This window comes from Staurois parvus, unplaced genomic scaffold, assembly GCF_062004578.1.
Source record: "Staurois parvus isolate SC_StPar_1 unplaced genomic scaffold, SC_StPar_1.0 ptg000183l, whole genome shotgun sequence".
Classification (NCBI taxonomy): domain Eukaryota; kingdom Metazoa; phylum Chordata; class Amphibia; order Anura; family Ranidae; genus Staurois; species Staurois parvus.
In genome coordinates, this window is record NW_028317979.1 from 4,949,023 (window position 1) to 4,976,999 (window position 27,977).

A 27,977-nucleotide genomic window follows, 5' to 3' on the forward strand; every position below is an offset into this window, starting at 1 on the left:
ATGTAAAGGGGGCACACTGATGTAAGGGGGCACACTGATGTAAGGGGGCACACTGATGCAAGGCGATGCTCACTGATGTAAGGGGAGGCACACTAATGTATAGGGGAAGCACACTGATGTAAGGGAAGGCACACTGATGTAAGGAGGGGAGCACACTGATGTAAGGAGGGGAGCACACTGATGTAAAGAGGGGAGCACACTGATGTAAGGAGGGGAGCACATTGATGTAAGGATGGGAGCACATTAAAGTAAGGAGGGGAGCAGACTGATGTAAGGGGAGGCACACATGTAAGTGGAGACACACTGATGTAAAGGAAGGCACACTGATGTAAGGGAAGGCACACTGATGTAAGGAGGGGAGCAGACTGATGTAAGGGGAGGCACATAAATGTAAGGGGGGGGCGGACTCTCATGTAAGAAGAGGCACACTGATGTTAGGGTTAGGCACACCAATGTAAGGAGGGAGACACACTGATGTAAGGGGGGGGGGGTCTGTGATGTAAGGGGAGGCACACTGATGTAAGGGGGGGACTCTGATGTAAAGGGAGGCACACTGGTGAAAGGACACCATCCACTCCTCTACTGACCCTGTCCACTATATTACTGACAAAGTCTACTGATATCATTCACAGTCCTACTGATACCAGTGGTAAAACTACCAGGGTCACAAAAGTCACAGTTGCAACCAAGCCCTGGTGTTCCTGCCCCATGGGGCCCCCAAGATGGCAGGAAGGGGACCTGCTTCAGAAAATGTGGAAGGGCCCCAAGACAGGAGCAAAGTGCCCCAAGTCAGTGGGAAGGGCCCAGGGTTATAGCAAAGGACCCTGGTTAGGGGCCCTTCATGGTTTTCTGCACCAGGACCCTGAAGGTTCAAGTTAGGTCTCTGCCCATTGTATTTAGGAGTCATGGAAGATGTATGATTATAATCCATTGCTATTTAGGAAAGTTATCCTCTGTGAAGTAACAACTGTTGTAAGTTTTATTTACAGCCTATTCACACCAGCAGCATGTGTTTTAATGATGCATCACACCGTTTATGTTTTCCTATTTTGGAACTTATATCGAAAATGTCACAGAACTACTTTTCATTGATTTTTATGCATGCATCACGAAAAAGACAGCATATCCTGCTTTTCTTTTTGTTACAGAACATACCACTGCAGCATGGTGGTATGCATTAAACTAATAGAACAAGGGTGCCCAGCATAGCCCAAACATATGGTAGATGGTCTGTTGCTGAATTTGTTTAAAAAAAAGTTCTTTAAAGCAAAACTTGAGACAGTCAGCCAAATACATAGTTTAGACTGAAGTGGTGTTTACTGTAAACCGACAGGAAAGAGCACATCTCTGTGCTCTAGACACAGGCAGTTTGGGGTTCATTTATTAAAATTGGAGATTGTGAAATCAGGTGTAGCTGTGTATGGTAGCCAATCAGCTTCTAACCTCAGCTTGTTCGATTAAGCTTCGACAACAAAACCTGGAAGCTGATTGGTTTCTATTCAGTGCTGCACCATACTTTGCACTTTCCAGTTTTAGTAAATCAACCCCTTTGCGTCCAGGACTTCTCATCTGTTCTTGTATGCATGTAACTGCTCAGATGTATGGTTACAAATATACTCCTTCCGGATGGTTGCAGTCATGTGAGTAACGACTTTTATATACATATATTTACATTTTTATTTATTATTCTGTCCAGCCAGTCTACTTAATTGCACACTCATTGGAGAATGAAACAGCATTATCACCTTCTCCAAGTGAGAAGAGAATTGACCCCAAATGCAGTAAAGCTGAACAAGTAATGTGATCTTTCTGGTTGTCAAATGCAGAAGAGGTGTGTAAATCACAAGACTGGCTGGTCAAAATGGTAAAAGCTTTGGCAAGCATAGCAGTAAGCATACAGTATGTATTTCAACTTTATATTTACTGTAGTTAGATCAAATGAATCTCCCCTTTACACTCTTCACTTGCACTTGCTACATCACAGTTTTCTGCATATTAGCATATTTTTCAGAGGTACCATATAACAAATGTAAGGAAGGACAGACATTGGGGAGCCATGCAGATTAAAATCATAATGTACTAGTATGTGTGGCATACTAGCACATTAAACAGACTTACTTGCAAATGGATCCCTCCAGAGCAGCGCTGTCATGGCTCCCCCAGTCCCCGTAGCTTCCATCTTAGCCTGAGCATCCTTCTGGGTTCCGTAAATCCAACCATTTGCATGACTGGGCTGTGATGATGGCAATCACATGTGCATGGAAGCAGAGGCGGACTGACCATTCGAGCACTCGGGCACTGCCCGAGGGCCGGGGTAAGTAGGGGACCCCATGAAATGCCCCTGGTACCTTTTTTATAGGGTGGGCAAGGAAACAGGGGCCCCATGATCCCCTATTGCCCAGAGGCCCCATGAGTTGTCAGTCCGCCCCTGCATGGAAGTCACATCGCCGCAGCTAGCTGTATATGTGATCTGAGCTGCGCATGAGTGCGCTCAGATCACATTATCACTGATAGGCCAGGGGGGACATTTATGACAGAAGAGACCTTTAGAGTCTTTAATTGTCCAATGTGCACTAAAATTGCAGTATTATCAGAATACAATATTGGGTTTGTGAATGATTAAATTAAGCCTGAAACTACCGTTTGCAGTCTTTGTTCATAAAAACCCTGCTGTCTATCACTCCTGATACTCCCTGAGTGGGAGTACTGTATATGAGCCCAAACATTACATGGCTAAAGCTGTTCTCTCAATGTAGTCTGCAGAAGCACCTGGTCTGCAGGCTCACCTATGCCTCTCCTGTTTTACATGGTCTGATTACAGCTTTGCTAAATATTATGAGACCTGTATTCCTGCACCTCTGCATGCTAGCTCTCTTTCAGTAAGGGGTAACACCAGAACATGTTGTATAAACTCCACCTTGCATGTGGTGCATGCGCGAACCTGCCTGAGCCGGATATGCCAGCTTAGAGCTCCGCGAAGGACGGCACAACCTCACCACATTCCCGGTAAGTACCCTAGAGCACAAAGGATGGTAGCAGGGGGACCCGGAACCAAAAATAGGCCACAGAGCATCCACGATGTGTTTGAGCAGGCCTTTCCTACCTAGACCTCCCATGTTGGCGGGACAGAGGCTGCTGCCACCGCTGATCTGGTCTCTGATCCCATGGCCTCCCCTAATGCAGCACTTGCTACTTCTCCCCACTCTGGCCTTCTGAAACAGTTTGAGAGAATGCTACAAAAAGCACTTCAACAAACTTCAGATCAAATCACAGATCGCCTTTCTAAAGAAATTTGCGAACTAGGCCAACGCACTTTAGATCTGGAATTAAAAGCAGATGACTTAGAAGCCACAGTTAATAACCACACGGAAGAGCTAGAAATCCTGAAGGAGGAAAAATACACCCTCCTTCCTCAATTAGAAGATTATGAAAACAGGGCTAGATGCTCTAATATCAGGATTCGCGGCATCCCTGAAACAGTCATTGATCTGCAGCCTACCATCACAGCCCTATTCCAGGAATTAGCTCCTTCTATTCCCTTGGAATGTCTTGAAATGGACTGGATTCATCGGGCTTTGGCTACACGTAAGTCAGAGGGCCTGCTGAGAGATATCATAGCCAAATTAAATTTTTACCGCACCAAGGAGCAACACTTATCTGAAGCACATCGGTGGGAATCTCTCACCTTTCAAGGGCACAATTACCAATTATTTTCTGACCTTTCACAGCTGACTATCTCAAAAGCAAGGCCCTTAAACCTCAGCTGCTGACTCTGCAACATCACCGTATAGCCTAGAGCTGGGGCTTCCCGTTTAGCCTACTCTTTACTTTTCAAAGAACTAAGCACACTTGCAAGTTTTCAGATGAACTCTGGGCCCTGCTACAAGAATTACACCTGGAGCCTCCATTATCTCCACTTTCTGAAAATCGACTTAGATGTAGATCAGCCTCCAGCTCGCCTCTGAAACCCTCCACCTCTGCCGACAGATCATATCTGCGTGGCTCTAACAAATGAGGTTTCTTTGCCTCCCCTGCACAGGAACCCTTTGACTCCATGGACTGACTGAAGTTAGGGGACTGTCTGGCCCAGTTTTTCCATGGCCCCCTTTTCCTTTAACTCAGCTAAAGCCCATGTAGTCTGCTTGCAGGAAACACACTTCACCAAAACCTGCTGTCCGAAATATTTTAGTGCCACTTATCCACAAGTATATACAGCTTTAGCTGATAAAAAATGCAGAGGAGTACTTATAGCATTTCATTGGTCCACTCCCTTTACCCACTGAGCCAAAATCAAAGACCCCGAAGGGTGCTATATCATACTTTCTGGCCACCTCCTTGACACAGAAGTCACTGTGGTATTTTACTACGCTCTGAACCGCTACCCGACCCTTTTTCTCTCCCATCTCTTCACCATTATTGACTCTCATAAACGGGGCACCTTGCCCATTTGTGGGGACTCCAATCAGGTGATTTACCAATTATTAGAAAAATCTCCTGTTTGTGATATAACTAGTCCCTCCAAGCGCAGTTTCCAAGCCCTTCTTCAGCAACACTCTCTCTTAGACTCCTGGCGAGAAGCTAACCCGGCTAGAAGACAGTACATCTATTTTTCCCATCCACACAATACTTTCACTCGTATTGACCATATATTTTTAATGGTGGGATCATCACCCATTATACTATCCTCTGTGATTGAACCTTATACCTGGACAGACCATAATGCTGTCAACAACTGTCAACAATCAACTCTTTAATCCCTAGGTCCAAGGACTCTTCCTGGTGCCTTAACGACACCCAATTGGCTCACCCGGCACACTGGGCCCAGGTTGAGATTGCGATCAAGGAATACTTATTTCACAACAACACACCGGACATCTCACCGGTTACGTTGTGGAAGCCTCACAAGCCAGTACTATGCGGTGTGTTGATCAGCCAAGCATCCTACTTGAAGAAGGAAAGGCACTTACTCCATAAATGGCTGGATGCTGCATTTCATGACTCCTGCAGAGCTTTTCAGAGTGATCCTTCCCCCGCTCATAAGCAGTCACATGAGAAGGCCCGTTTAGAGCTCGATCTTTTTCTAACTAATTCTGCCAAAAAAACACTGTGTAGGTTCAGACACAAACATTATATGAAAGGAAATACGCCGGACACTTTCCTTGCTCTGACTCTCCGCAACCTTGACTGCCCGCCTAAGCCTATTCGCTTGAAAACCTTTGACTATTCCAGAAACATCTTGTGAATCTGTACTCGGCTAAAACCCCTTTTGCAGAGCATAAAGCCGAAGCCTTCTTCTCCAATCTTCGCCTCCCTACGTTATCGCTATCCCAATGTTCCTCCCTAGAACAGCCAATCTCTGAACTGGAAATCATCCAAATTATCAAATCTCTCAAATCTAATAAATGACCTGGACCTGATGGCTTTACAGCCCCCTACTATATACGTTTTGCTGGCCTTCTAGCTCCACTGCTTGCCAAAGAATTTAATTCTCTACTCAATGGTCACACGTTAGGACCGGACTCCCTTTCAGCCATAATTAGCATGATACCCAAGCCCAACTCTGATGACACCACCTGGTCCAACTACAGGCCCATTTCTCTTCTTAATATTGATGTAAAGATTCTAGCAAAAATCCTGCCCATGTGCTTGAACAAGATCATAGGTTCCCTTATACATAAGGACCAAGCGGGTTTTATCCCTCTGAGACAAGCCGGTGATGGGGTTCGACGCTCTATCCTACTCACCCATGCAGCCAAGAATCATTGTATCCTTGCGTGTTATGTGTCGCTTGACATCAAAAAAGCCTTTGACAGTCTACTGGCCCTATTTGCAATTTATTTCGGGCCCCACTTTCTGACCTGGGTTACCTCACTCTACACCTTGCCCAAAGCTCACCTGAAGTATGCAGGACACAAGTCCAACCCTTTTCCTATCCAGCTTGGGACTCGTCAGGGTTTTCCCCTGTCCCCTCTTCTCTTCAGGGGCTTGAGCTGGGGGCCCACCATCATAAATTAACACTCTTTGCTGATGATATCCTCATGTTTATGACCACCCCCCTCGTCTCAGCCCCCAACCTTCTAACTGCTCTTGACCAGTTTTCCATTATTTCTGGTCTTCAAATCAACCCTCAAAAATCTCGGGCACTTAACGTCTCGGTACCCTCCTCTACCTGTGACTTTGTGAAGCTCTTCCATTCTCCTTGGCCCCACACCATCTTCCCTTTTTGGGCATTAAACTCACCGCTGACCCAGCATCTCTGTTCTCCTCTAACTATCCGCCTATGTAACCAACCTCATGTCATCCTGGTCTTCTCTACCCCTGGCATGGATGCGGCATATTACTGTTGTTAAAATGTCTATCCTACCCAAAATACTCTATCTTCTTAGAGTTCTCCCAATACCAGTCCTTTCTTACTTCCTCAGAATATTTCACCGCTGAAATCAATCCTATATCTGGGGCAAAGTTAGACCACAAATTGCTAGAACCACTCTTTTCTCCTCTAAAATGATGGGAGGGCTAGGCTCCCCCAACTTCACTTAATACTATCAAGCAGCACACCTAGTTCAACTACCTAAATACCACGCGATACACGAAATCCCCCTCTGGGTTGCTATAGAAGCGGTGGAGTGCGATTCACTCTCTGTAGCGAATTTGTCATGGCTTTGCCCACAAGACCACCACACGATCTGAAACCCAATCACCAAACACAGCCTATCCCTTTGGGATACCCTTAAAATGAGGTTCGCCTTACGTTCCCCTCATAACCCAATGCTGTCCTTTCTCCACAACTCTGCATTCACACCAGCCTGGACTTCCCCCTCCGCATTCTGCAACTGGTCATGCAGTGGCCTTAAAAGGGCGTACAGATTACCAGCCCCAGATACCTTCAAGTCATTTCCTCATTTGAGTCCATCCTATGACCTTCCAAGATCTGAGATATTTCTTTACTTTCAAATTAAACATTTTCTCGTTCCTAACCATGACCAGGTTTGAACAAATCTGCAAGAGTGATCCACATGCACAAGGCTTAATTTTCACACTATATTCACACCTTCTATCCCCGCCCCCACTCATTTCTTATGTCAATAAATGGGAGAGAGATCTCAGTCTGGTCCTAGACCTTCCAGAATGGGAAGATATCTGGTTGTATAATAAATCAGCATCACAAAATATAGTGGCCTTAGAAACAAATTATAAAGTATAAAGTCATGTGCTGGTACATGGTTCCTGCTCAGATAGCTAGATTTCTCCCTACCTACCCCTCCTCCTGCTTTCGAGGCTGCCTGGACCCTGCCTCTTATTACCATATCTGGTGGCACTGTCCTCTGGTTTCTGCTTTCTGGACTCAGGTTTTCGGTATCCTTTCTTCAATGCTCCTCTATTCTCTACCCCCCGATCCAACCATGGCCCTCCTGAATAGGAAATCTCAAGTTATGTCCCATTTGCACTTTAAATTATTCCTGCAGGTTACTACTGCAGTGAAGCATGGAAAACCCCTCACCTCCACATTCTAGAGGTCAAACACAGGGTTACAAGAGCTATGGTTCATGCTAAGCTCAAAGCAATCACTCAAGATACAGTGACAACTTTTGAATGCCTTTGGAAACCTTGGGCGGAGCACTGCTTGCCACCCAATTTTGATGATTCCTTACTTTTTCCATGTTAAAATCAACCACGATCTTAGGACCCTGCCTACCCTCGGGGCTACCCTTTCATCCCCTCTTCTCATATGACTTTCCTTTACCAACCCTATTTTCTTTGCCTATTCATTATTCATCTCTATTTCATTGATCCTTTCCTGTGCGCTACTAACCTATGTTTTCCTCCCTACCTATTTGTCCTATCCCTCCATGATCCTGTTTCATGTCCCCCCCTCCCTCCACCTCTCAGTTCTTGTACCCCCTTTTGCCCCCTTTAGCTTTTCCTCCCCCCCTAAACCCACCTTTCCAATTCTCTACTACTTCCCCCTTCTCCATAGGCATCAGGCTTACAGGTAGCCTGGTCATAATCAGTATAAATTTTAACCTTCCTAAGTGCTAACTAAGGCGGTAGCCACCCATCCCTTAACAATAATTATGGGTTATCAAACCCATACTATAACCCCTACGCCGGTGTAGATTGAATTGCAGTTCTTTGCATCCCGTTGTTTTTGTTTGTATCCACTGAGGCCAATTCCTCCTTGTTCGTTGCACATTTCTCGATATCTGTTCCTCGGAACACCCATCTACATGTTGAGCACTGTATGTATTTCAATATATTGGTTTATGCCGGATGCAGGATTTCCTACATCCCTTCTGATTGTACATGTATGTGATACAAATTCTGCTATATAGTCTCCACCTGTTGATCTCATACCCTGTCCCACTATTACGTAACCCTTGTTGCATTTTCTCTGTGTTACTGAACCGAAACTGGAACTTTGGCCTGTTGCCTTACAATAAAATATTTGAACAAGAAATGCACTTTGCGTGTGCATTTCTCGCACTGCATTCAAAAGTACTGGGTGTGCAATCTGCTGCAGGTGTCAATCCATTACTAATGACATCCTAAATGCAGATCGCAGTATGTCTGCCTGCATTGGATCACATGGCACCCTAGTACCATCCAGTCTGATTTTAGTGTGTTTTTAAAAGTAGTGCATGCACTACTTCTGGAGTAATCCAGTGGGATTTCAGTCAATTCAAATGAATGTGCTGAAAATCACATCTCACTGAATCGCATGAACTCTGTGTTCCTGTGCGAATCCAAGGGCCGTGGCTCTTGGACTGAGTTGCCCACTAATTTCAGTACAGGGTGGTACAGTTAGAATAAGGAGATGGTTCAATCATAATTAACTTATTTGAAAACATAATTACGATTTCAATTATATGTATCCCCATGATGCTACCCTTCCAGATTGAATGTATGTGTGTGTTTGTGTAGAGCTCATTGCCACCCTTAAACTTCAAGTAAAGACAAAACCTTTTTTTCCATTTTGGATACAGTAAGGGAGGGTTATAACCCCTGTATGTTTTTTGTCATGCATTTCCCATTGGAGAGATTTACCTTAACTTCATATCCATACCAAAAACAGAAAGTGATAGGAAATTCCTCCAAAGCAAATAAATCTCTTGTTGTCGCCAGGACTACTGTCTAATCTATTCCTTTTCTGGGGACAACCCAAAATTTTAGATTTTCTTTCACTTTTGATAATAAAGGAAAAAAATGACAAACAGAGAGGGTGAATCTCCTTATTGGGGGCAATGACTACCATTAAAGCCTGACAGGTGTTCTCATCCCTCTCCAATCTATCCATATCTAAAAAAAAAAAAAAAGTTTTGCTTAACCACTTGCCCTCAGGAAGATTTACCTCCCTTAATGACCAGGCAACTTTTTGCCATTCGGTACTGCACTATTTCAACTGGTAATTGTGTGGTCATGCAAAGCTGTACCCAAACAAAACATTTCACACAAATAGAGCTTTCTTTTGGTGGTATTTGAGCACAAATGGGTTTTTTATTTTTTGTGATATAAATGAAAAAAGACTGAAAATTTTGAAAAAAAAAAGATATTTTTTATTTTTGATTATAAAAAAATATATAGTATAGTTAGTCATAAATTCAGGCAAAAATGTGTTCTGCCAATACATGTATATTAATTGGTTTGTGTGAAAGTTATAGCGTCTACAAACTATGGTATATATAATGGAATTTACACAGCTTTTACTTTCTGACTGCATTTCTTGAGGTGCTAAAATGCCAGTGTAGTACAACCCCCCTCCCCCCCCAAATGGCCCTTTTTTGGAAAGAAGACACTCCCAAGGAATTTGCTGAGCGACATGTTGAGTTCATGGAACATTTTATTTTTTACCACAAATTTTTTTTTTTACACAAAGTTGTCAGTTAAAATACATTCAGCTACTTCTGCTGAGTATGGGGATACAATATGCAAGAGACTTTTTGGCAGCCTAGCCACATACATGCCCTCAAAATCCAATGACCACGTTCAGGCTTTCAAAGGGCATATTTCCTCATATTACTTTCTCACTGCCTATCATAGTTTTGGAGGCCCTAAAATGCCAGGATAGTACAAACACACCCCAAATGACCCCTTTTTGGAAAATAGACACCCCAAGGAGTTTGATAAGAGGCATGGTGAGTATTTTACAGATATAATTTTTGTCACAGGGTTTTGAAAAAGAATAAAAGAAAGAAAAAACACATTTTTGTTTTCTTTCTTTGTTTTCCTAAAACTAATGAGATCTGCAAAATATTCACCATGCCTCTTAGTAAATACCCTGGAGTGCAGGGGCGGACTGACCATTTGGAAACTCGGGCACTGCCCGAGGGCCCGGGGTCAGTAGGGGGCCCCATGAGATGCCCCTGGTACCTTTTTCATAGGCTTTTTTGAGTTTGGGCAAGGACACAGGGGCCCCATGATCCCCTATTGCCCGGGGGCCCCATGAGTTGTCAGTCTGCCCCTGCTGGAGTGTCTACTTTCCAAAAAAGGGTAATTTGGGGGAGGGGTGCTTTTACTATCCTGGCATTTCAGTGCCAACATTAGAAGCTTATGCAAGACATTACCCACTTTTCTAACCACTTGAAGATCAAGCCTTTTCTGACACTTTTAGTTTACTTTAAAAAACTATTTTTTTTGCTAGAAAATTACTTTGAACCCCCAAACATTATATATTTTTAAAAATCGGAGGCCATAGAAAATAAAACGGTGGGTATTGAAATTTTTTATGTCATACAATATTTGCACAGAGATTTTTCAAACGCAAATTTTTGGGAAAAAATCCACTTTTTATAATTTTATTGCACAAAACACAATATATTGCCCAATTGTTTGATAAAATATAAAAGATGATGTTATGCTGAGTAAATGCATATAAAACATGACATGCTTTAAAATTACGTACACCCGTGCAACAACGATAAATTACGTAAATTTATAATATCCATAGGCGACATTCTAAAAGCCTTTACAGATCACCACTTTAGATTTAGAGAGAAGGTCTAATGCTAGATTTACTGCCCTAGATCTGATGTTCGCGGTGATACCTTACATGCATGGTGCAATCTCTGTTTACATACCGCCTAGGAACCGCCGCTTGCATTTGCCTTTGCGCGCAAGGATTAGAATGGGGCGGGGTTGAATATTTTTTTAATTATTTATTTTGCTTTTTTTTATTATTTTTACACTGTCCCTTTCATTTTTTTTTTATTACTTTTATTGTTATCACAGGGAATGTAAATATTTCTGTGAGAGCAATAGGCATTGACAGGTATTCTTTTCTGAGGAATCTGGGGTCTGTTAGACTCTAGATCTCTCCTCTGCCCTTAAAGTACCTGATCACACCAAGGTCAGTGTGATCAGATACTTTCCCAATTTAAAAATTTATCCGGCAAAACGGAAATGATGAGATTTTCGTAGCTTGTGATCTCTTAGACCATAGAGATTATTGGAGGCATTCTAGTTTCCGATCAGCTCTATTTTCAGCCAGCAAAACTGCTGACTTCATTTTTTGGTTCCTTGGCGGGAAAGCCCAAGAAAACCTTGGAAGGAGGCAGGAGCGGTGGGGTAATCACTCTCCGCTGCTTGTAAAAGTGATCCAGCGGCTAATTAGTGACTAGAGTTGTTTTTACATGAAAGCCGAGGGGCTAAACGCTAGTGTTGGCAGTGAACTGGGCTGATCCTGCTAACACTGCGTTTTTGGGGACACTATAATAAGGAGACACTAATATAGTTTTGTTTGTAATCAATATATTGATTCATACAAACACTATACTTGTAATGGCGGTGATCAGCACCCTATAGCACGAGTGCGATAGTGTGCAGGCAATTGAACGTCAGCTGATCCTGGCTGGGAGGGGTGCTAACTGACCCTGATGCTATCTGATGTCGCTAGTGGCAATAATGCAGTGATCAGTGATAAATTCTATATACTGACACTGTACTAACAGCACTGGCAGGGTGATGGGGTGATCAAAGGGTTAATATGGGTGATTAAAAAGTTAAATGCACTAATCTAACATGTGCGTGTAAAATGTAGTGCTTTTACTCAGTGCCATGTTCCTTCTTCTCTCCCTGGATGGATTAGGGGGCAGTGGGGGGTGCACGCATGCACACCTAGGAATAGAAAACAAATTAAGTTTACTTCGCTTTGCCCAGAGCCACCACGCACCTGCACATTGTTGGCAGGCAGGCCGCAAGTAGTTCTCTCAATAATAATAATAAAAAAAAAAATGTTAACATTATTTTGCTATGATTATCCCCACGTGTCATGTGAGAGCTGTGGTCCAATCACAGCTCTCCAGGAACAGAAGCAAAGCTATTATGAATCAGATTGATTCATAAAATCTTTGTTGTCTTTGTGTTCATGTGATCTCATAGCGATCACAGGATCTTTCGGTCCCGATTACCAGGATTCTTATTCCGCTGTGTCTGGTGGACACAGCAGATTTGGGGGGGCGAGGGTTGCGCGTGTGCTCGTGCGTGCAGCACCCTCCTGTGTTGCCAAAAGACCAGCGATGTATGGGTACGCCTCTGGTCCTTTAGCTGCCGCAATCTGCAGTACATTGCGGGTGGGTGGGTGGCCGGAAAGTGATTGTAGACCCTCACATATACCCAGTGAAGTGGTTGTAAACCCTTACATATACCCAGTGAAGTGACTAGCCTTAGGTGATATACAGAGATTAAACAAATCGTCCTACATACGTTTTACATCTATATGCAGTCTTCTCTCTTCTACATCCCTACAAAAGTTCTGATTTTAAATAAAATCCTTCCACATTTGTCATTATCACAGAGGAGGGGGCAGGGAGCTGCAGTTAGAGTTGATTGGAGGAAAAGGACACACACAGGAACTATGTTGTGAAAAGACAAACTCTCTGCTGAGCTCTCCCCCCCCTCCCTCCGACACAAATTTATCTCATGTGCTGGAAAATCTTGTCAGAAGTGACTCAAACTGATAACAAAGGAACAAAGCACCAGAGAGAAACCACACAGAGATTTGGAGATAGACAGGTAAACACTACAGATATCTGTGCTTTGTTCAGATTCTATGACCGAGGTTTACAATCACTTTAAGGCCTGTGTTGACAAGCTTTGGGCTTGTGTTAATGGCATCAGTTTGAAACACTTCTACCCCTGAACTTGCACATTTAATAACAGGTCATCAGTGGCAACCTCTATGTTTATATTTTAATGCATTCCCTTTAAGAAAGCTTAAACTTCCAAAACTTTTCAACAGTGATTACATTGTAACTGTAAATTCTGCAGCATTTGTATCACAAGAAGTTTCCTTAACAGGGTAACTGTTGCTCCATCTTCGACATCCAATACTCCAAGGGGTGAACGGCTTTATAAATGAATGACATGGTTATCTACATTGATTAGATAGGCTTGTATAGCATTGCACAAAAAGCATGGCCCAACACAGATTGCAGCAGCGCTGTACTACATTGACCCACGTCCCTTGATTTTTAAATCTAAAGTTGTTTATGCATCCCCTTTGCTGCAGAGAGACTTTGATGCACAGCCTCCTGAACTGTTTACAGGGATTGAAAAATCAAGTTTCACACCTGCCAATTTAACACACAAACCACTAAGCAGCAGGGATCCAAGTTACTGTAATATGCACTTAGCAAGAGCTGCAGAAGCATGGTCTCCAATATCAGAATCTATTATATATGCACAAACATCTGTTAGACAAGAAAAACATGAAAACCATTTTCAATACCTCAATATCCAGTGGGTCCTTGCTCAGCATGCAAGCCATGTTGCTACAGTTCTGCTCTTGTCTTTTGCAACAGCTTTGAGAATGAAACTATGAAAAGATTTTTACGCTATTATTTTAATGTCGGCAAGTTCAGCACTGGATCGTATTAAAAACTGAAACAAGTTCAGGTTCAAGCTGCCAAGCAGTTAATGAGAAAAGCAAAGCTGGTGACTAACCCAGGGGGAGTATTGGAGAGTAGGCGTGCTAAGGGGACCATGTGACTTAGTACACAGAAGACATGAACTTTGTACATCTATTTCTCTGGTCAGAGACAGCTGTTGCTGTGTTTTCTGTTGAAAGGCAGTGGTTAATAAATTAAACAGAATTATCTGTGGCATCCTTTTTTATTTTATTTTTTGCTGAAATTCAAACACATAAACAAGTACAAAATTAAAAGAAAATGAATACAAATAAAAAGCAGCACATCCATTTTTTTTGCTTAAGTTTTTTCTTCTTAGTTTATCAAATTAGTTTAATTTGCATCCTCCAGGAGCCAGTTCACACAACATGCATTCCAAAGAGTTTTTAATCTGCATAAAAAAAAATGCGTGGACAATAGTTAAAGAGGAGCTCCAGGCTCTCCCCAAAATATTAAAAGTCAGCAGCTACAAATACTGTAGCTGCTGACCTTTAATATAAGCACACTTACCTGTCCAGGGGTCAGGCACTATCATCACCCTGGTTGGTTCTTCACTAGCCTCCGGGTTCCCGGCGCTAGCATTGCAAGTAAGGGAAACCGGAAGTGAAGCCTCGCAGCTTCACAGCTGGTTTCCTACTGCACATTTGCAAGTAATGCTGTGCCTTGTGATTGGTCCCGTAGTCTTCCGGGACTTGTGATGTGTCCCAAAAGATTGCAGGGGGAAGGAGGGGGGCAGAATTTCCAAATCAGTTAGCCACGGCGAAATGAGCCGGAAGTGGGAGCGGGTACTTGTCAAAACCAGGTACCAGCTCCCCCCAAAAAAGTGCCAAATGTAGCAGTGGGGGGGAAAGGTGCAAACAAACAGTGCTTCCCCTTGTAGATGGAGCTCCGCTTTAACATGGATTCCAATGGCTTTGTTCACACCAGTGCAGTGAGTTCTAGTGCAGTCAACAGTAGTGCAATATGGTGCATTTTTCTGTATGGAACCATGCTGAGACATGGAAAAATGCATCACAAATGCACCAGAGAGCATTTTTGCCAGCACCTGTTGGTGTCCTAACAACCAGTGACTCAGCTTGCTATCAGAAGCAGGGATAAGTCATCGGTTACTAAGGAGCTCCTAACAACCAGTGACTCATCCTTGCTGTCAGCACTAGAGATGAGCGAATCGAAGTAGGCGAAGTGGAATTCGAGTCGAATATTGGAAAAATTCCGAAAAATAGCCTACTTCGGACGCGCAAATCGAAATTTTTCCTAAAATGGCGGCGGACATGTGCGGCGACGGAGCGGGGATGTCTGGGAAGGCGCGCAGACAAGGCGCGCTGACCCATAATGCATTCCTTAATGACATGTGATCGCATTAGCCAATCAGCAGCCAGCCAGCCAGCACTGTGTAATGGTCGAGCTATAAATAGCGGCCATTTTAGAATTCTTCATTTGCCTCCAGTCATTCAAGAGAGGCAGACCGCTCTGTATTAGGGACAGAGTTAGGGCCACAGAAACGTTACTTGGGGACAGAGAAACGTTACTTAGGGACAGAGAAGCATTACTCAGGGACACAGAATTGTTAATGAGGGCCACAGAATCGTTACTTAGGGACAAAGAAACGCTAGTTAGGACCACAGAATTGTTACTCAGGGACAGACAGAATTGTTACTGAGTGCCAGAGAATTGTTACTTAGGGCCACAGAAACGTTAGTTAGGGCCACAGAATTGTTACTCAGGGACAGACACAGAATTGTTACTGAGGGCCACAGAACTGTTACTTAGGGCCACAGAAACGTTATTAGGGCCACAGAATTGTTACTCAGGGACAGACAGAATTGTTACTGAGTGCCAGAGAATTGTTACTTAGGGCCACAGAAACGTTAGTTAGGGCCACAGAATTGTTACTCAGGGACAGACACAGAATTGTTACTGAGGGCCACAGAACTGTTACTTAGGGCCACAGAAACATTAGTTAGGGCCACAGAATTGTTACTCAGGGACAGACACAGAATTGTTACTGAGGGCCACAGAACTGTTACTTAGGGCCACAGAAACGTTAGTTAGGGCCACAGAATTGTTACTCAGGGACAGACACAGAATTGTTACTGAGGGCCACAGAACTGTTACTTAGGGCCACAGAAACGTTAGTTAGGGCCACAGAACCGTTACTCAGGGACAGACAAAATTGTTACTGAGTGCCAGAGAATTGTTACTTAGGGCCACAGAAACGTTAGTTAGGGCCACAGAATTGTTACTCAGGGACAGACACAGAATTGTTACTGAGGGCCACAGAACTGTTACTTAGGGCTACAGAAACGTTAGTTAGGGCCACAGAATTGTTATTCAGGGACAGACACAGAATTGTTACTGAGGGCCACAGAATTGTTACTTAGGGCCACAGAAACGTTACTCAGGGACACAGAATTGTTACTGAGGGCCACAGAACTGTTACTTAGGGCCACAGAAACGTTAGTTAGGGCCACAGAATTGTTACTCAGGGACAGACACAGAATTGTTACTGAGGGCCACAGAATTGTTACTTAGGGCCACAGAAACGTTACTCAGGGACACAGAATTGTTACTGAGGGCCACAGAACCGTTACTTAGGGCCACAGAATTGTTACTCAGGGACAGACACAGAATTGTTACTCAGGGACACAGAATTGTTACTCAGGGACACAGAATTGTTACTGAGGGCCACAGAACCGTTACTTAGGGCCACAGAAACGTTACTCAGGGACACAGAATTGTTACTGAGGGCCACATAACCGTTACTTAGGGCCACATAATTGTTACTCAGGGACAGACACAGAATTGTTACTGAGGGACACAGAATTGTTACTGAGGGCCACAACCGTTACTTAGGGCCACAGAATTGTTACTCAGGGACACAGAATTGTTACTGAGGGCCACAGAACCGTTACTTAGGGCCACAGAAACGTTAATCAGGGACACAGAATTGTTACTGAGGGCCACAGAACCGTTACTTAGGGCCACATAAAAGTTAATCAGGGACACATAATTGTTACTGAGGGCCACAGAACCGTTACTTAGGGCCACAGAATTGTTACTCAGGGACAGACACAGAATTGTTTCTTGAGGGACACAGAATTGTTACTGAGGGCCACAGAACCGTTACTTAGGGCCACAGAAACATTACTCAGGGACACAGAATTGTTACTGAGGGCCACATAACCGTTACTTAAGGCCACATAATTGTTACTCAGGGACAGACACAGAATTGTTACTGAGGGACACAGAATTGTTACTGAGGGCCACAACCGTTACTTAGGGCCACAGAATTGTTACTCAGGGACACAAAATTGTTACTGAGGGCCACAGAACCGTTACTTAGGGCCACAGAATTGTTACTCAGGGACACAGAATTGTTACTGAGGGCCACAGAACTGTTACTTAGGGCCACAGAATTGTTACTCGGACAGACACAGATTTGTTACTCAGGGACACAGAATTGTTACTGAGGGCCACAGAACCGTTACTTAGGGCCACAGAAACGTTACTCAGGGACACAGAATTGTTACTGAGGGCCACATAACCGTTACTTAGGGCCACATAATTGTTACTCAGGGACAGACACAGAATTGTTACTGAGGGACACAGAATTGTTACTGAGGGCCACAACCGTTACTTAGGGCCACAGAATTGTTACTCAGGGACACAGAATTGTTACTGAGGGCCACAGAACCGTTACTTAGGGCCACAGAATTGTTACTCAGGGACACAGAATTGTTACTGAGGGCCACAGAACCGTTACTTAGGGCCACAGAAACGTTAATCAGGGACACAGAATTGTTACTGAGGGCCACAGAACCGTTACTTAGGGCCACATAAAAGTTAATCAGGGACACAGAATTGTTACTGAGGGCCACAGAACCGTTATTTAGGGCCACAGAATTGTTACTCAGGGACAGACACAGAATTGTTACTGAGGGACACAGAATTGTTACTGAGGGCCACAACCGATACTTAGGGCCACAGAATTGTTACTCAGGGACACAGAATTGTTACTGAGGGCCACAGAACCGTTACTTAGGGCCACAGAATTGTTACTCAGGGACACAGAATTGTTACTGAGGGCCACAGAACTGTTACTTAGGGCCACAGAATTGTTACTCGGACAGACACAGAATTGTTACTCAGGGACACAGAATTGTTACTGAGGGCCACAGAACCGTTACTTAGGGCCACAGAAACGTTACTCAGGGACACAGAATTGTTACTGAGGGCCACATAACCGTTACTTAGGGCCACATAATTGTTACTCAGGGACAGACACAGAATTGTTACTGAGGGACACAGAATTGTTACTGAGGGCCACAACCTTTACTTAGGGCCACAGAATTGTTACTCAGGGACACATAATTGTTACTGAGGGCCACAGAACCGTTACTTAGGGCCACAGAATTGTTACTCAGGGACACAGAATTGTTACTGAGGGCCACAGAACCGTTACTTAGGGCCACAGAAACGTTAATCAGGGACACAGAATTGTTACTGAGGGCCACAGAACCGTTACTTAGGGCCACATAAAAGTTAATCAGGGACACAGAATTGTTACTGAGGGCCACAGAACCGTTACTTAGGGCCACAGAATTGTTACTCAGGGACAGACACAGAATTGTTTCTTGAGGGACACAGAATTGTTACTGAGGGCCACAGAACCGTTACTTAGGGCCACAGAAACGTTAATCAGGGACACAGAATTGTTACTGAGGGCCACAGAACCGTTACTTAGGGCCACATAAACGTTAATCAGGGACACAGAATTGTTACTGAGGGCCACAGAACCATTACTTAGGGCCACAGAATTGTTACTCACGGACAGACACAGAATTGTTTCTTGAGGGACACAGAATTGTTAATGAGGGCCACAGAACCGTTACTTAGGGCCACAGAAACGTTAATCAGGGACACAGAATTGTTACTGAGGACCACAGAACCGTTACTTAGGGCCACGTAAACGTTAATCAGGGACAGACACAGAATTGTTACTGAGGGACACAGAATTGTTACTGAGGGACACAGAATTGTTACTGAGGGCCACAGAACCGTTACTTAGGGCCACAGAATTGTTACTCAGGGACAGACACAGAATTTTTACTGAGGGACACAGAATTGTTACTGAGGGCCACAGAACCGTTACTTAGGGCCACAGAGTTGTTACTCAGGGACACAGAATTGTTACTGAGGGCCACAGAACTGTTACTGAGGGTCACAGAATTGTTACTCGGACAGACACAGAATTGTTACTCAGGGACACATAATTGTTACTGAGGGCCACAGAACCGTTACTTAGGGCCACAGAATTGTTACTCAGGGACACAGAATTGTTACTGAGGGCCACAGAACTGTTACTTAGGGCCACAGAATTGTTACTCGGACAGACACAGAATTGTTACTCAGGGACACAGAATTGTTACTGAGGGCCACAGAACCGTTACTTAGGGCCACATAAACGTTAATCAGGGACACAGAATTGTTACTGAGGGCCACAGAACCGTTACTTAGGGCCACAGAATTGTTACTCAGGGACAGACACAGAATTGTTACTGAGGGACACAGAATTGTTACTGAGGGACACAGAATTGTTACTGAGCGACACAGAATTGTTACTGAGGGACACAGAATTGTTACTCAGTGACAGACACAGAATTGTTACTCAGGGACAGACACAGAATTGTTACTGAGGGACACAGAATTGTTACTGAGGGACACAGAATTGTTACTCAGGGACACAGAATTGTTACTGAGGGACACAGAATTGTTACTGAGGGACACAGAATTGTTACTCAGGGACACAGAATTGTTACTGAGGGACACAGAATTGTTACTGAGGGACACAGAATTGTTACTCAGACAGACACAGAATTGTTACTCAGGGACAGACACAGAATTGTTACTCAGGGACACAGAATTGTTACTGAGGGACACAGAATTGTTACTGAGGGACACAGAATTGTTACTTAGGGCCACAGAATTGTTACTCAGGGACAGACACAGAATTGTTACTCAGGGACACAGAATTGTTACTCAGGGACACAGAATCTTTGAATTAAAGAGTATGTCAGACAACACGCAGAGGAGTGGCAGAGGAGGCAATGTTTTAGGAGCGAGCAGACGTGGCAGCAGAGGAAGGGGTCGAGGCCGCACTATTCGCAGCCAGAGGCCAGTGCTCCCGGTGTCATCCAGCGGTCGTGTCTCCACCGACAACCCTGCCGTCATCGATTGGTTGGCTCGGTCGTCTTCCTCTTCCCAGGTCACCTCTGACACCTACAGCCAACGGTCGGTGGGTACGTCAGACACAACCGTTAGTTGGCATGGCCCGGGACCAAGCCCACTGAAATCACGTGTCCTCTACCTGCCCCTGTCCTTTGGTGTTCCCTCACCAAGCGAAGTATCGCATGCTGTGGGCTCAGCCCCACTGTACAGTGAGGAAGAGCTAACAGAGGGCGGTCAGGAACGGGGGGAGACATCCGCCTTTTCAGCAGCCAGGCGAAGAAGTAGTGGCGAGGAGAGTGGCTCAGTAGCCGGTCTAGAGACAGGTCTGTCTCCTGACCCAGACGCAGCCGAGGGGGCTAGTAGTGAGGCGGAGACCCTACTTGATGATGAGGAGGTTGATCGCACTTGGCAGCCTCGTCGTCATCAGGCAATTTCTTCCGCATCATCAGGAGAAGAGGGTGGCAGCTTGGCAGCGAGCGAAACAGTCGGTGGGTTGCCCAGGAGGCAGCAGGGTCGCAGCAGTGTCAGTGGAGCCAAACGGCCACGGAGTAGAGCACCAGCTCCACTGCAGCCTACCACCACGGCCAGTAGTGGTGCCGGTGTGCACGGAGGAAGCAGCAGTCAGCCAGTGAGGAGTATCGGGGGCAAAGTTTCCTACTCGGCGGTGTGGCAATTTTTCGTCAAGCCGCCCGAGGAAGTAAACGTAGCCGTATGTCGACTATGTGGCCAGAAAGTCAAGCGTGGCCAGGGGGCCCATGTTGGGACTACAGCGTTGCGGCAGCATATGCAGCGTCGCCATTTGGTGGCCTGGGAAAACCGTGATAAAGATACGGCGGTTCTGCCCGCCCCAGTCCCCGCTCCATCACCCGCTCCGTTACTTGCTTCGTCACCCGACGTCAATCGCCCTCCATCAGCCAGTCAAGGCTCCAACACCTCTGCTGAGGGGAGTTGTCGCTCGTTGGCATCTTCCGCTCGTTCAGATGCTCCTTCTCCTGCTACTCCTCTTCACGGATTCCGTCAGCAGTCTTTCTTGGAATCCGTTTCCAAGAGACAACAGTTTGCGAGCACGCACCCGACGGTGCAAAAGCTGAACGTCCTCCTGTCCAAGTTGCTGGTGCTGCAGTCCCTCCCTTTCCAAGTGGTGGACTCAGCACCTTTCCGAGAAATGATGGCTTGTGCCGCGCCGCGGTGGAGAGTGCCAAGCCGTCATTTCTTCGCCAAAAAGGCAGTGCCAGCCCTGCATTCACATGTAGAAGAGATGGTGGGCCAGTCTTTGAGCATGTCGGTCTCTGCCAAAGTGCACGGCAGTGCCGACGTGTGGAGCTGTAACTACGGTCAGGGACAGTACATGTCATTTACGGCCCACTGGGTGAACGTGGTGCCGTCACAGCCGCACCAGCAACTTGGACAGGTCACGCCGCTTTTGCCTCCACGTTTGCACGTCCTTGGTCCGGCAAAGATGTCCGCCTCTACCACCTCTTCTTCCGCCGTGTCCTCAGCCGCCCCCCCCGTGCCAAGTCCCATTACCCGACCGGCATATCACATGTGCAGGGCGCAACGGTGTCACGCTGTGCTGCACCTGGTATGCCTTGGCGAACGTAGTCACACAGGGGAGGAACTTCTCAGTGTAATGAACAGAGAAATCGACAGATGGCTGTCTCCGCGCAAACTGAAAATCGGAACCATGTTGACCGACAACGGAAAGAACATGGTGTCTGCTCTGCGTCAAGGAAGGTTGTGCCATGCGCCATGCATGGCTCACATGTTCAATCTGGTTGTCAAGAGGTTCATAAAATCCACCATCCCACTGCAAGACATCCTTAAAATGTCACGTAAACTTTGCATGCATTTCAGCCATTCCTACACCGCAAAGCACACTCTCCTTGAGCTGCAGCGGCAGAACGGAATTGCACAGCATCGCCTGATCTGCGACGTTGCAACAAGGTGGAATTCAACTCTACACATGTTAGACCGCCTTTACGAACAGCGAAAGGCCATCACCGATTTCCTGATGTTACAAGCGGATAAAGGTACTCCCCTGTGTAACTTCGATGTCAGCCATTGGCAGCTCATGCGTGACACCTGCCGCTTGCTCAGGCCCTTTGAGGAGGCCACGCTATTCGTGAGTCGGCAGGACTATGGGATGAACGACGTCATTCCTCTGTTGCACGTCCTTGAACAAATGCTGTTAACAATGGCTGGTCAGGGTGCGGTAGACGTGGCGCACAGATCTCAACGCCACATGACCCCTGTGGGGGCAGGACAGGAAGAAGAGGAGGAGGTAGAGGAGGACATTTGTGCTCAGGAATTATTGAGTGAAATGGGTGGTTTTTCCGCTCAGCGGACAGGAGTGGAGGAGCAGGAGCATCTGGTAGAGGAGGAGGAGGAGGAGAAAGAGGACCCAGACGCACCGTGGCAGTATGCTGTGGAGATGGAGGCAGGGAGTCCCTCGCATTCCTTGGCACAAATGGCCCATAGCATGCTCGCTTGCTTGCGTACCGACAGCCGAATAATAACCATCAGACAGAGGGATGACTTTTGGCTGTCCACCTTGTTGGACCCTCGCTACCGTTCAAAAATGGTGGCCTTTTTCACACCTGCTGAGAGGGAGGCCAAAATAACGTACTATAAAAACCACCTATGTAGTCAGTTGGTCTCTGCCTTTGTGCGCCAACGTCCATCCTCAGACACTGTGGGCCCTGTGCGCTCGCATTCCGCTGCCATGGCAGCAGGTGAGGGGTGGGGTGGTAGGAGCAGTGGCAGCTCCACCAGCAGAGGCTACCTCAGTCTGCAGTCGATGATGAGTAGCTTTCTTCACCAGCGCAGTGAGGAAACTACTAACCAGCCGCAGCAGCAGCATCAGGTGGACCTGGAGCAGGACCTCAAACAACAGGCTTGGGCCTACTTGGACAGCACCCTGCCAACCGAGGTAGACAATCCCCTTGACTACTGGGCAACGAAACTTGACCTTTGGCCCCAACTAGCTGAATTTGCCCTTGAAAGGCTGTCATGCCCGGCCAGTAGCGTGGCATCGGAGCGCGTGTTTAGTGCGGCAGGAGGTATTGTAACTCTGCGGAGGACACGACTGTCCACCCAAAGTGTGGAGAGACTCACGTTTGTGAAAATGAATCAGGCGTGGATTAGTCTGGATTTCAAACCACCAGTTCCTGACACAACTGACTAATTCCGCCATGAATCATGCCTCAAACATGTGCCACTTTCAGGTCTCCTCACACACTGCTGGTGTGTTCCATTTTTTGTCATAGGGTGCTGGCAAATTACGGGCCTCCCATAGCTGCTGCCAGGCACCTAATCTGCCATGGGCCCCTATACCGCCTCCTCATGCTGCTGCCAGGTCCACAGTCTCTTATGCCATGTGCCACTTTCAGGTCTCCTCACACTGCTGGTGTGTTCAATTTTTTGACATAGAGTGCTGGCAGATTACGGGCCTCCCATAGCTGCTGCCAGGCCCCTAATCTGCCATGGGCCCCTATATACCGCCTCCTCATGCTGCTGCCAGGTCCACAGTGTCTCATGCCATGTGCCACTTTCAGGTCTCCTCACACTGCTGGTGTGTTCAATTTTTTGACATAGGGTGCTGGCAGATTACGGGCCTCCTATAGCTGCTGCCAGGCCCCTAATCTGCCATAGGCCCCTATATACCGCCTCCTCATGCTGCTGCCAGGTCCAGAGTCTCTCATGGGTCCCTGTACGGCCTCCCATTGCTGCTGTCTCCATCGCCACACTCTGCCATGTGCCACTTTCAGGTCTCCTCACACACTGCTGGTGTGTTGAATTTTTTGACACAGGGTGCTGGCAGATTACGGGCCTCCTATAGCTGCTGCCAGGCCCCTAATCTGCCATGGGCCCCTATATACCGCCTCCTCATGCTGCTGCCAGGTCCAGAGTCTCTCATGGGTCCCTGTACGGCCTCCCATTGCTGCTGTCTCTATCGCCACACTCTGCCATGTGCCACTTTCAGGTCTCCTCACACACTGCTGGTGTGTTGAATTTTTTGACATAGGGTGCTGGCAGATTACGGGCCTCCTATAGCTGCTGCCAGGCCCCTAATCTGCCATGGGCCCCTATACCGCCTCCTCATGCTGCTGCCAGGTCCAGAGTCTCTCATGGGTCCCTGTACGGCCTCCCATTGCTGCTGTCTCCATCGCCACACTCTGCCATGTGCCACATTCAGGTCTCTTCACACTGCTGGTGTGTTGAATTTTTTGACATAGGGTGCTGGCAGATTACGGGCCTCCCATAGCTGCTGCCAGGCCCCTAATCTGCCATGGGCCCCTGTACCGCCTCCTCATGCTGCTGCCAGGTCCACAGTGTCTCATGCCATGTGCCACTTTCAGGTCTCCTCACACTGCTGGTGTGTTGAATTTTTTGACATAGGGTGCTGGCAGATTACGGAACTCCTATAGCTGCTGCCAGGCCCCTAATCTGCCATGGGCCCCTATATACCGCCTCCTCATGCTGCTGCCAGGTCCAGAGTCTCTCATGGGTCCCTGTACGGCCTCCCATTGCTGCTGTCTCCATCGCCACACTCTGCCATGTGCCACATTCAGGTCTCTTCACACTGCTGGTGTGTTGAATTTTTTGACATAGGGTGCTGGCAGATTACGGGCCTCCCATAGCTGCTGCCAGGCCCCTAATCTGCCATGGGCCCCTATACCGCCTCCTCATGCTGCTGCCAGGTCCAGAGTCTCTTATGCCATGTGCCACTTTCAGGTCTCCTCACACTGCTGGTGTGTTAAATTTTTTGACATAGGGTGCTGGCAGATTACGGGCCTCCTATAGCTGCTGCCAGGCCCCTAATCTGCCATGGGCCCCTATACCGCCTCCTCATGCTGCTGCCAGGTCCAGAGTCTCTCATGGGTCCCTGTACGGCCTCCCATTGCTGCTGTCTCCATCGCCACACTCTGCCATGTGCCACATTCAGGTCTCTTCACACTGCTGGTGTGTTGAATTTTTTGACATAGGGTGCTGGCAGATTACGGGCCTCCCATAGCTGCTGCCAGGCCCCTAATCTGCCATGGGCCCCTGTACCGCCTCCTCATGCTGCTGCCAGGTCCACAGTGTCTCATGCCATGTGCCACTTTCAGGTCTCCTCACACTGCTGGTGTGTTGAATTTTTTGACATAGGGTGCTGGCAGATTACGGGCCTCCTATAGCTGCTGCCAGGCACCTAATCTGCCATGGGCCCCTATATACCGCCTCCTCATGCTGCTGCCAGGTCCAGAGTCTCTCATGGGTCCCTGTACAGCCTCCCATTGCTGCTGTCTCCATCGCCACACTCTGCCATGTGCCACATTCAGGTCTCTTCACACTGCTGGTGTGTTGAATTTTTTGACATAGGGTGCTGGCAGATTACGGGCCTCCCATAGCTGCTGCCAGGCCCCTAATCTGCCATGGGCCCCTATACCGCCTCCTCATGCTGCTGCCAGGTCCACAGTCTCTTATGCCATGTGCCACTTTCAGGTCTCCTCACACTGCTGGTGTGTTCAATTTTTTGACATAGGGTGCTGGCAGATTACGGGCCTCCCATAGCTGCTGCCAGGCCCCTAATCTGCCATGGGCCCCTATATACCGCCTCCTCATGCTGCTGCCAGGTCCAGAGTCTCTCATGGGTCCCTGTACGGCCTCCCATTGCTGCTGTCTCCATCGCCACACTCTGCCATGTGCCACTTTCAGGTCTCTTCACACTGCTGGTGTGTTGAATTTTTTGACATAGGGTGCTGGCAGATTACGGGCCTCCCATAGCTGCTGCCAGGCCCCTAATCTGCCATGGGCCCCTATATACCGCCTCCTCATGCTGCTGCCAGGTCCAGAGTCTCTCATGGGTCCCTGTACGGCCTCCCATTGCTGCCGTCTCCATCGCCACACTCTGCCATGTGCCTCTTTCAGGTCTCCTCACACACTGCTGGTGTGTTGAATTTTTTGACATAGGGTGCTGGCAGATTACGGGCCTCCTATAGCTGCTGCCAGGCCCCTAATCTGCCATGGGCCCCTATATACCGCCTCCTCATGCTGCTGCCAGGTCCAGAGTCTCTCATGGGTCCCTGTACGGCCTCCCATTGCTGCTGTCTCCATCGCCACACTCTGCCATGTGCCACATTCAGGTCTCTTCACACTGCTGGTGTGTTGAATTTTTTGACATAGGGTGCTGGCAGATTACGGGCCTCCCATAGCTGCTGACAGGCCCCTAATCTGCCATGGGCCCCTATACCGCCTCCTCATGCTGCTGCCAGGTCCACAGTCTCTTATGCCATGTGCCACTTTCAGGTCTCCTCACACTGCTGGTGTGTTCAATTTTTTGACATAGGGTGCTGGCAGATTACGGGCATCCCATAGCTGCTGCCAGGCCCCTAATCTGCCATGGGCCCCTATATACCGCCTCCTCATGCTGCTGCCAGGTCCAGAGTCTCTCATGGGTCCCTGTACGGCCTCCCATTGCTGCTGTCTCCATCGCCACACTCTGCCATGTGCCACTTTCAGGTCTCTTCACACTGCTGGTGTGTTGAATTTTTTGACATAGGGTGCTGGCAGATTACGGGCCTCCCATAGCTGCTGCCAGGCCCCTAATCTGCCATGGGCCCCTATATACCGCCTCCTCATGCTGCTGCCAGGTCCCGAGTCTCTCATGGGTCCCTGTACGGCCTCCCATTGCTGCTGTCTCCATCGCCACACTCTGCCATGTGCCACTTTCAGGTCTCCTCACACACTGCTGGTGTGTTGAATTTTTTGACATAGGGTGCTGGCAGATTACGGGCCTCCTATAGCTGCTGCCAGGCCCCTAATCTGCCATGGGCCCCTATATACCGCCTCCTCATGCTGCTGCCAGGTCCAGAGTCTCTCATGGGTCCCTGTACGGCCTCCCATTGCTGCTGTCTCCATCGCCACACTCTGCCATGTGCCACTTTCAGGTCTCCTCACACACTGCTGGTGTGTTGAATTTTTTGACATAGGGTGCTGGCAGATTACGGGCCTCCTATAGCTGCTGCCAGGCCCCTAATCTGCCATGGGCCCCTATATACTGCCTCCTCATGCTGCTGCCAGGTCCAGAGTCTCTCATGGGTCCCTGTACGGCTTCCCATTGCTGCTGTCTCCATCGCCACACTCTGCCATGTGCCACTTTCAGGTCTCCTCACACACTGTTGGTGTGTTGAATTTTTTGACATAGGGTGCTGGCAGATTACGGGCCTCCTATAGCTGCTGCCAGGCCCCTAATCTGCCATGGGCCCCTATACCGCCTCCTCATGCTGCTGCCAGGTCCAGAGTCTCTCATGGGTCCCTGTACGGCCTCCCATTGCTGCTGTCTTCATCGCCACACTCTGCCATGTGCCACATTCAGGTCTCTTCACACTGCTGGGGTGTTGAATTCTTTGACATAGGGTGCTGGCAGATTACGGGCCTCCCATAGCTGCTGCCAGGCCCCTAATCTGCCATGGGCCCCTGTACCGCCTCCTCATGCTGCTGCCAGGTCCACAGTGTCTCATGCCATGTGCCACTTTCAGGTCTCCTCACACTGCTGGTGTGTTGAATTTTTTGACATAGGGTGCTGGCAGATTACGGGCCTCCTATAGCTGCTGCCAGGCCCCTAATCTGCCATGGGCCCCTATATACCGCCTCCTCATGCTGCTGCCAGGTCCAGAGTCTCTCATGGGTCCCTGTACGGCCTCCCATTGCTGCTGTCTCCATTGCCACACTCTGCCATGTGCCACATTCAGGTCTCTTCACACTGCTGGTGTGTTGAATTTTTTGACATAGGGTGCTGGCAGATTACGGGCCTCCCATAGCTGCTGCCAGGCCCCTAATCTGCCATGGGCCCCTATATACCGCCTC

At 47.4% G+C, this 27,977-nt stretch overlaps 1 protein-coding gene and 1 long non-coding RNA gene across 2 annotated transcripts in view; one reads left to right on the forward strand and one right to left on the reverse strand.

The window, feature by feature from the left end:
* The window catches only part of DPYD (dihydropyrimidine dehydrogenase), a 1,720,296-nt gene extending 1,706,371 nt beyond the window's left edge, over positions 1 to 13,925 (reverse strand). Inside the window, exon 1 of the mRNA XM_089677280.1 lies at positions 13,724 to 13,925. Coding sequence (XP_089533406.1) covers positions 13,724 to 13,762 — 39 coding nt within the window. The 5' untranslated portion in view covers positions 13,763 to 13,925. The remainder of the gene's footprint in view (positions 1 to 13,723) is intronic.
* The window catches only part of LOC149462189 (uncharacterized), a 352,283-nt gene that overhangs the window by 300,051 nt on the left and 24,255 nt on the right, over positions 1 to 27,977 (forward strand). The gene's annotated exons all lie outside the window — the stretch shown is intronic.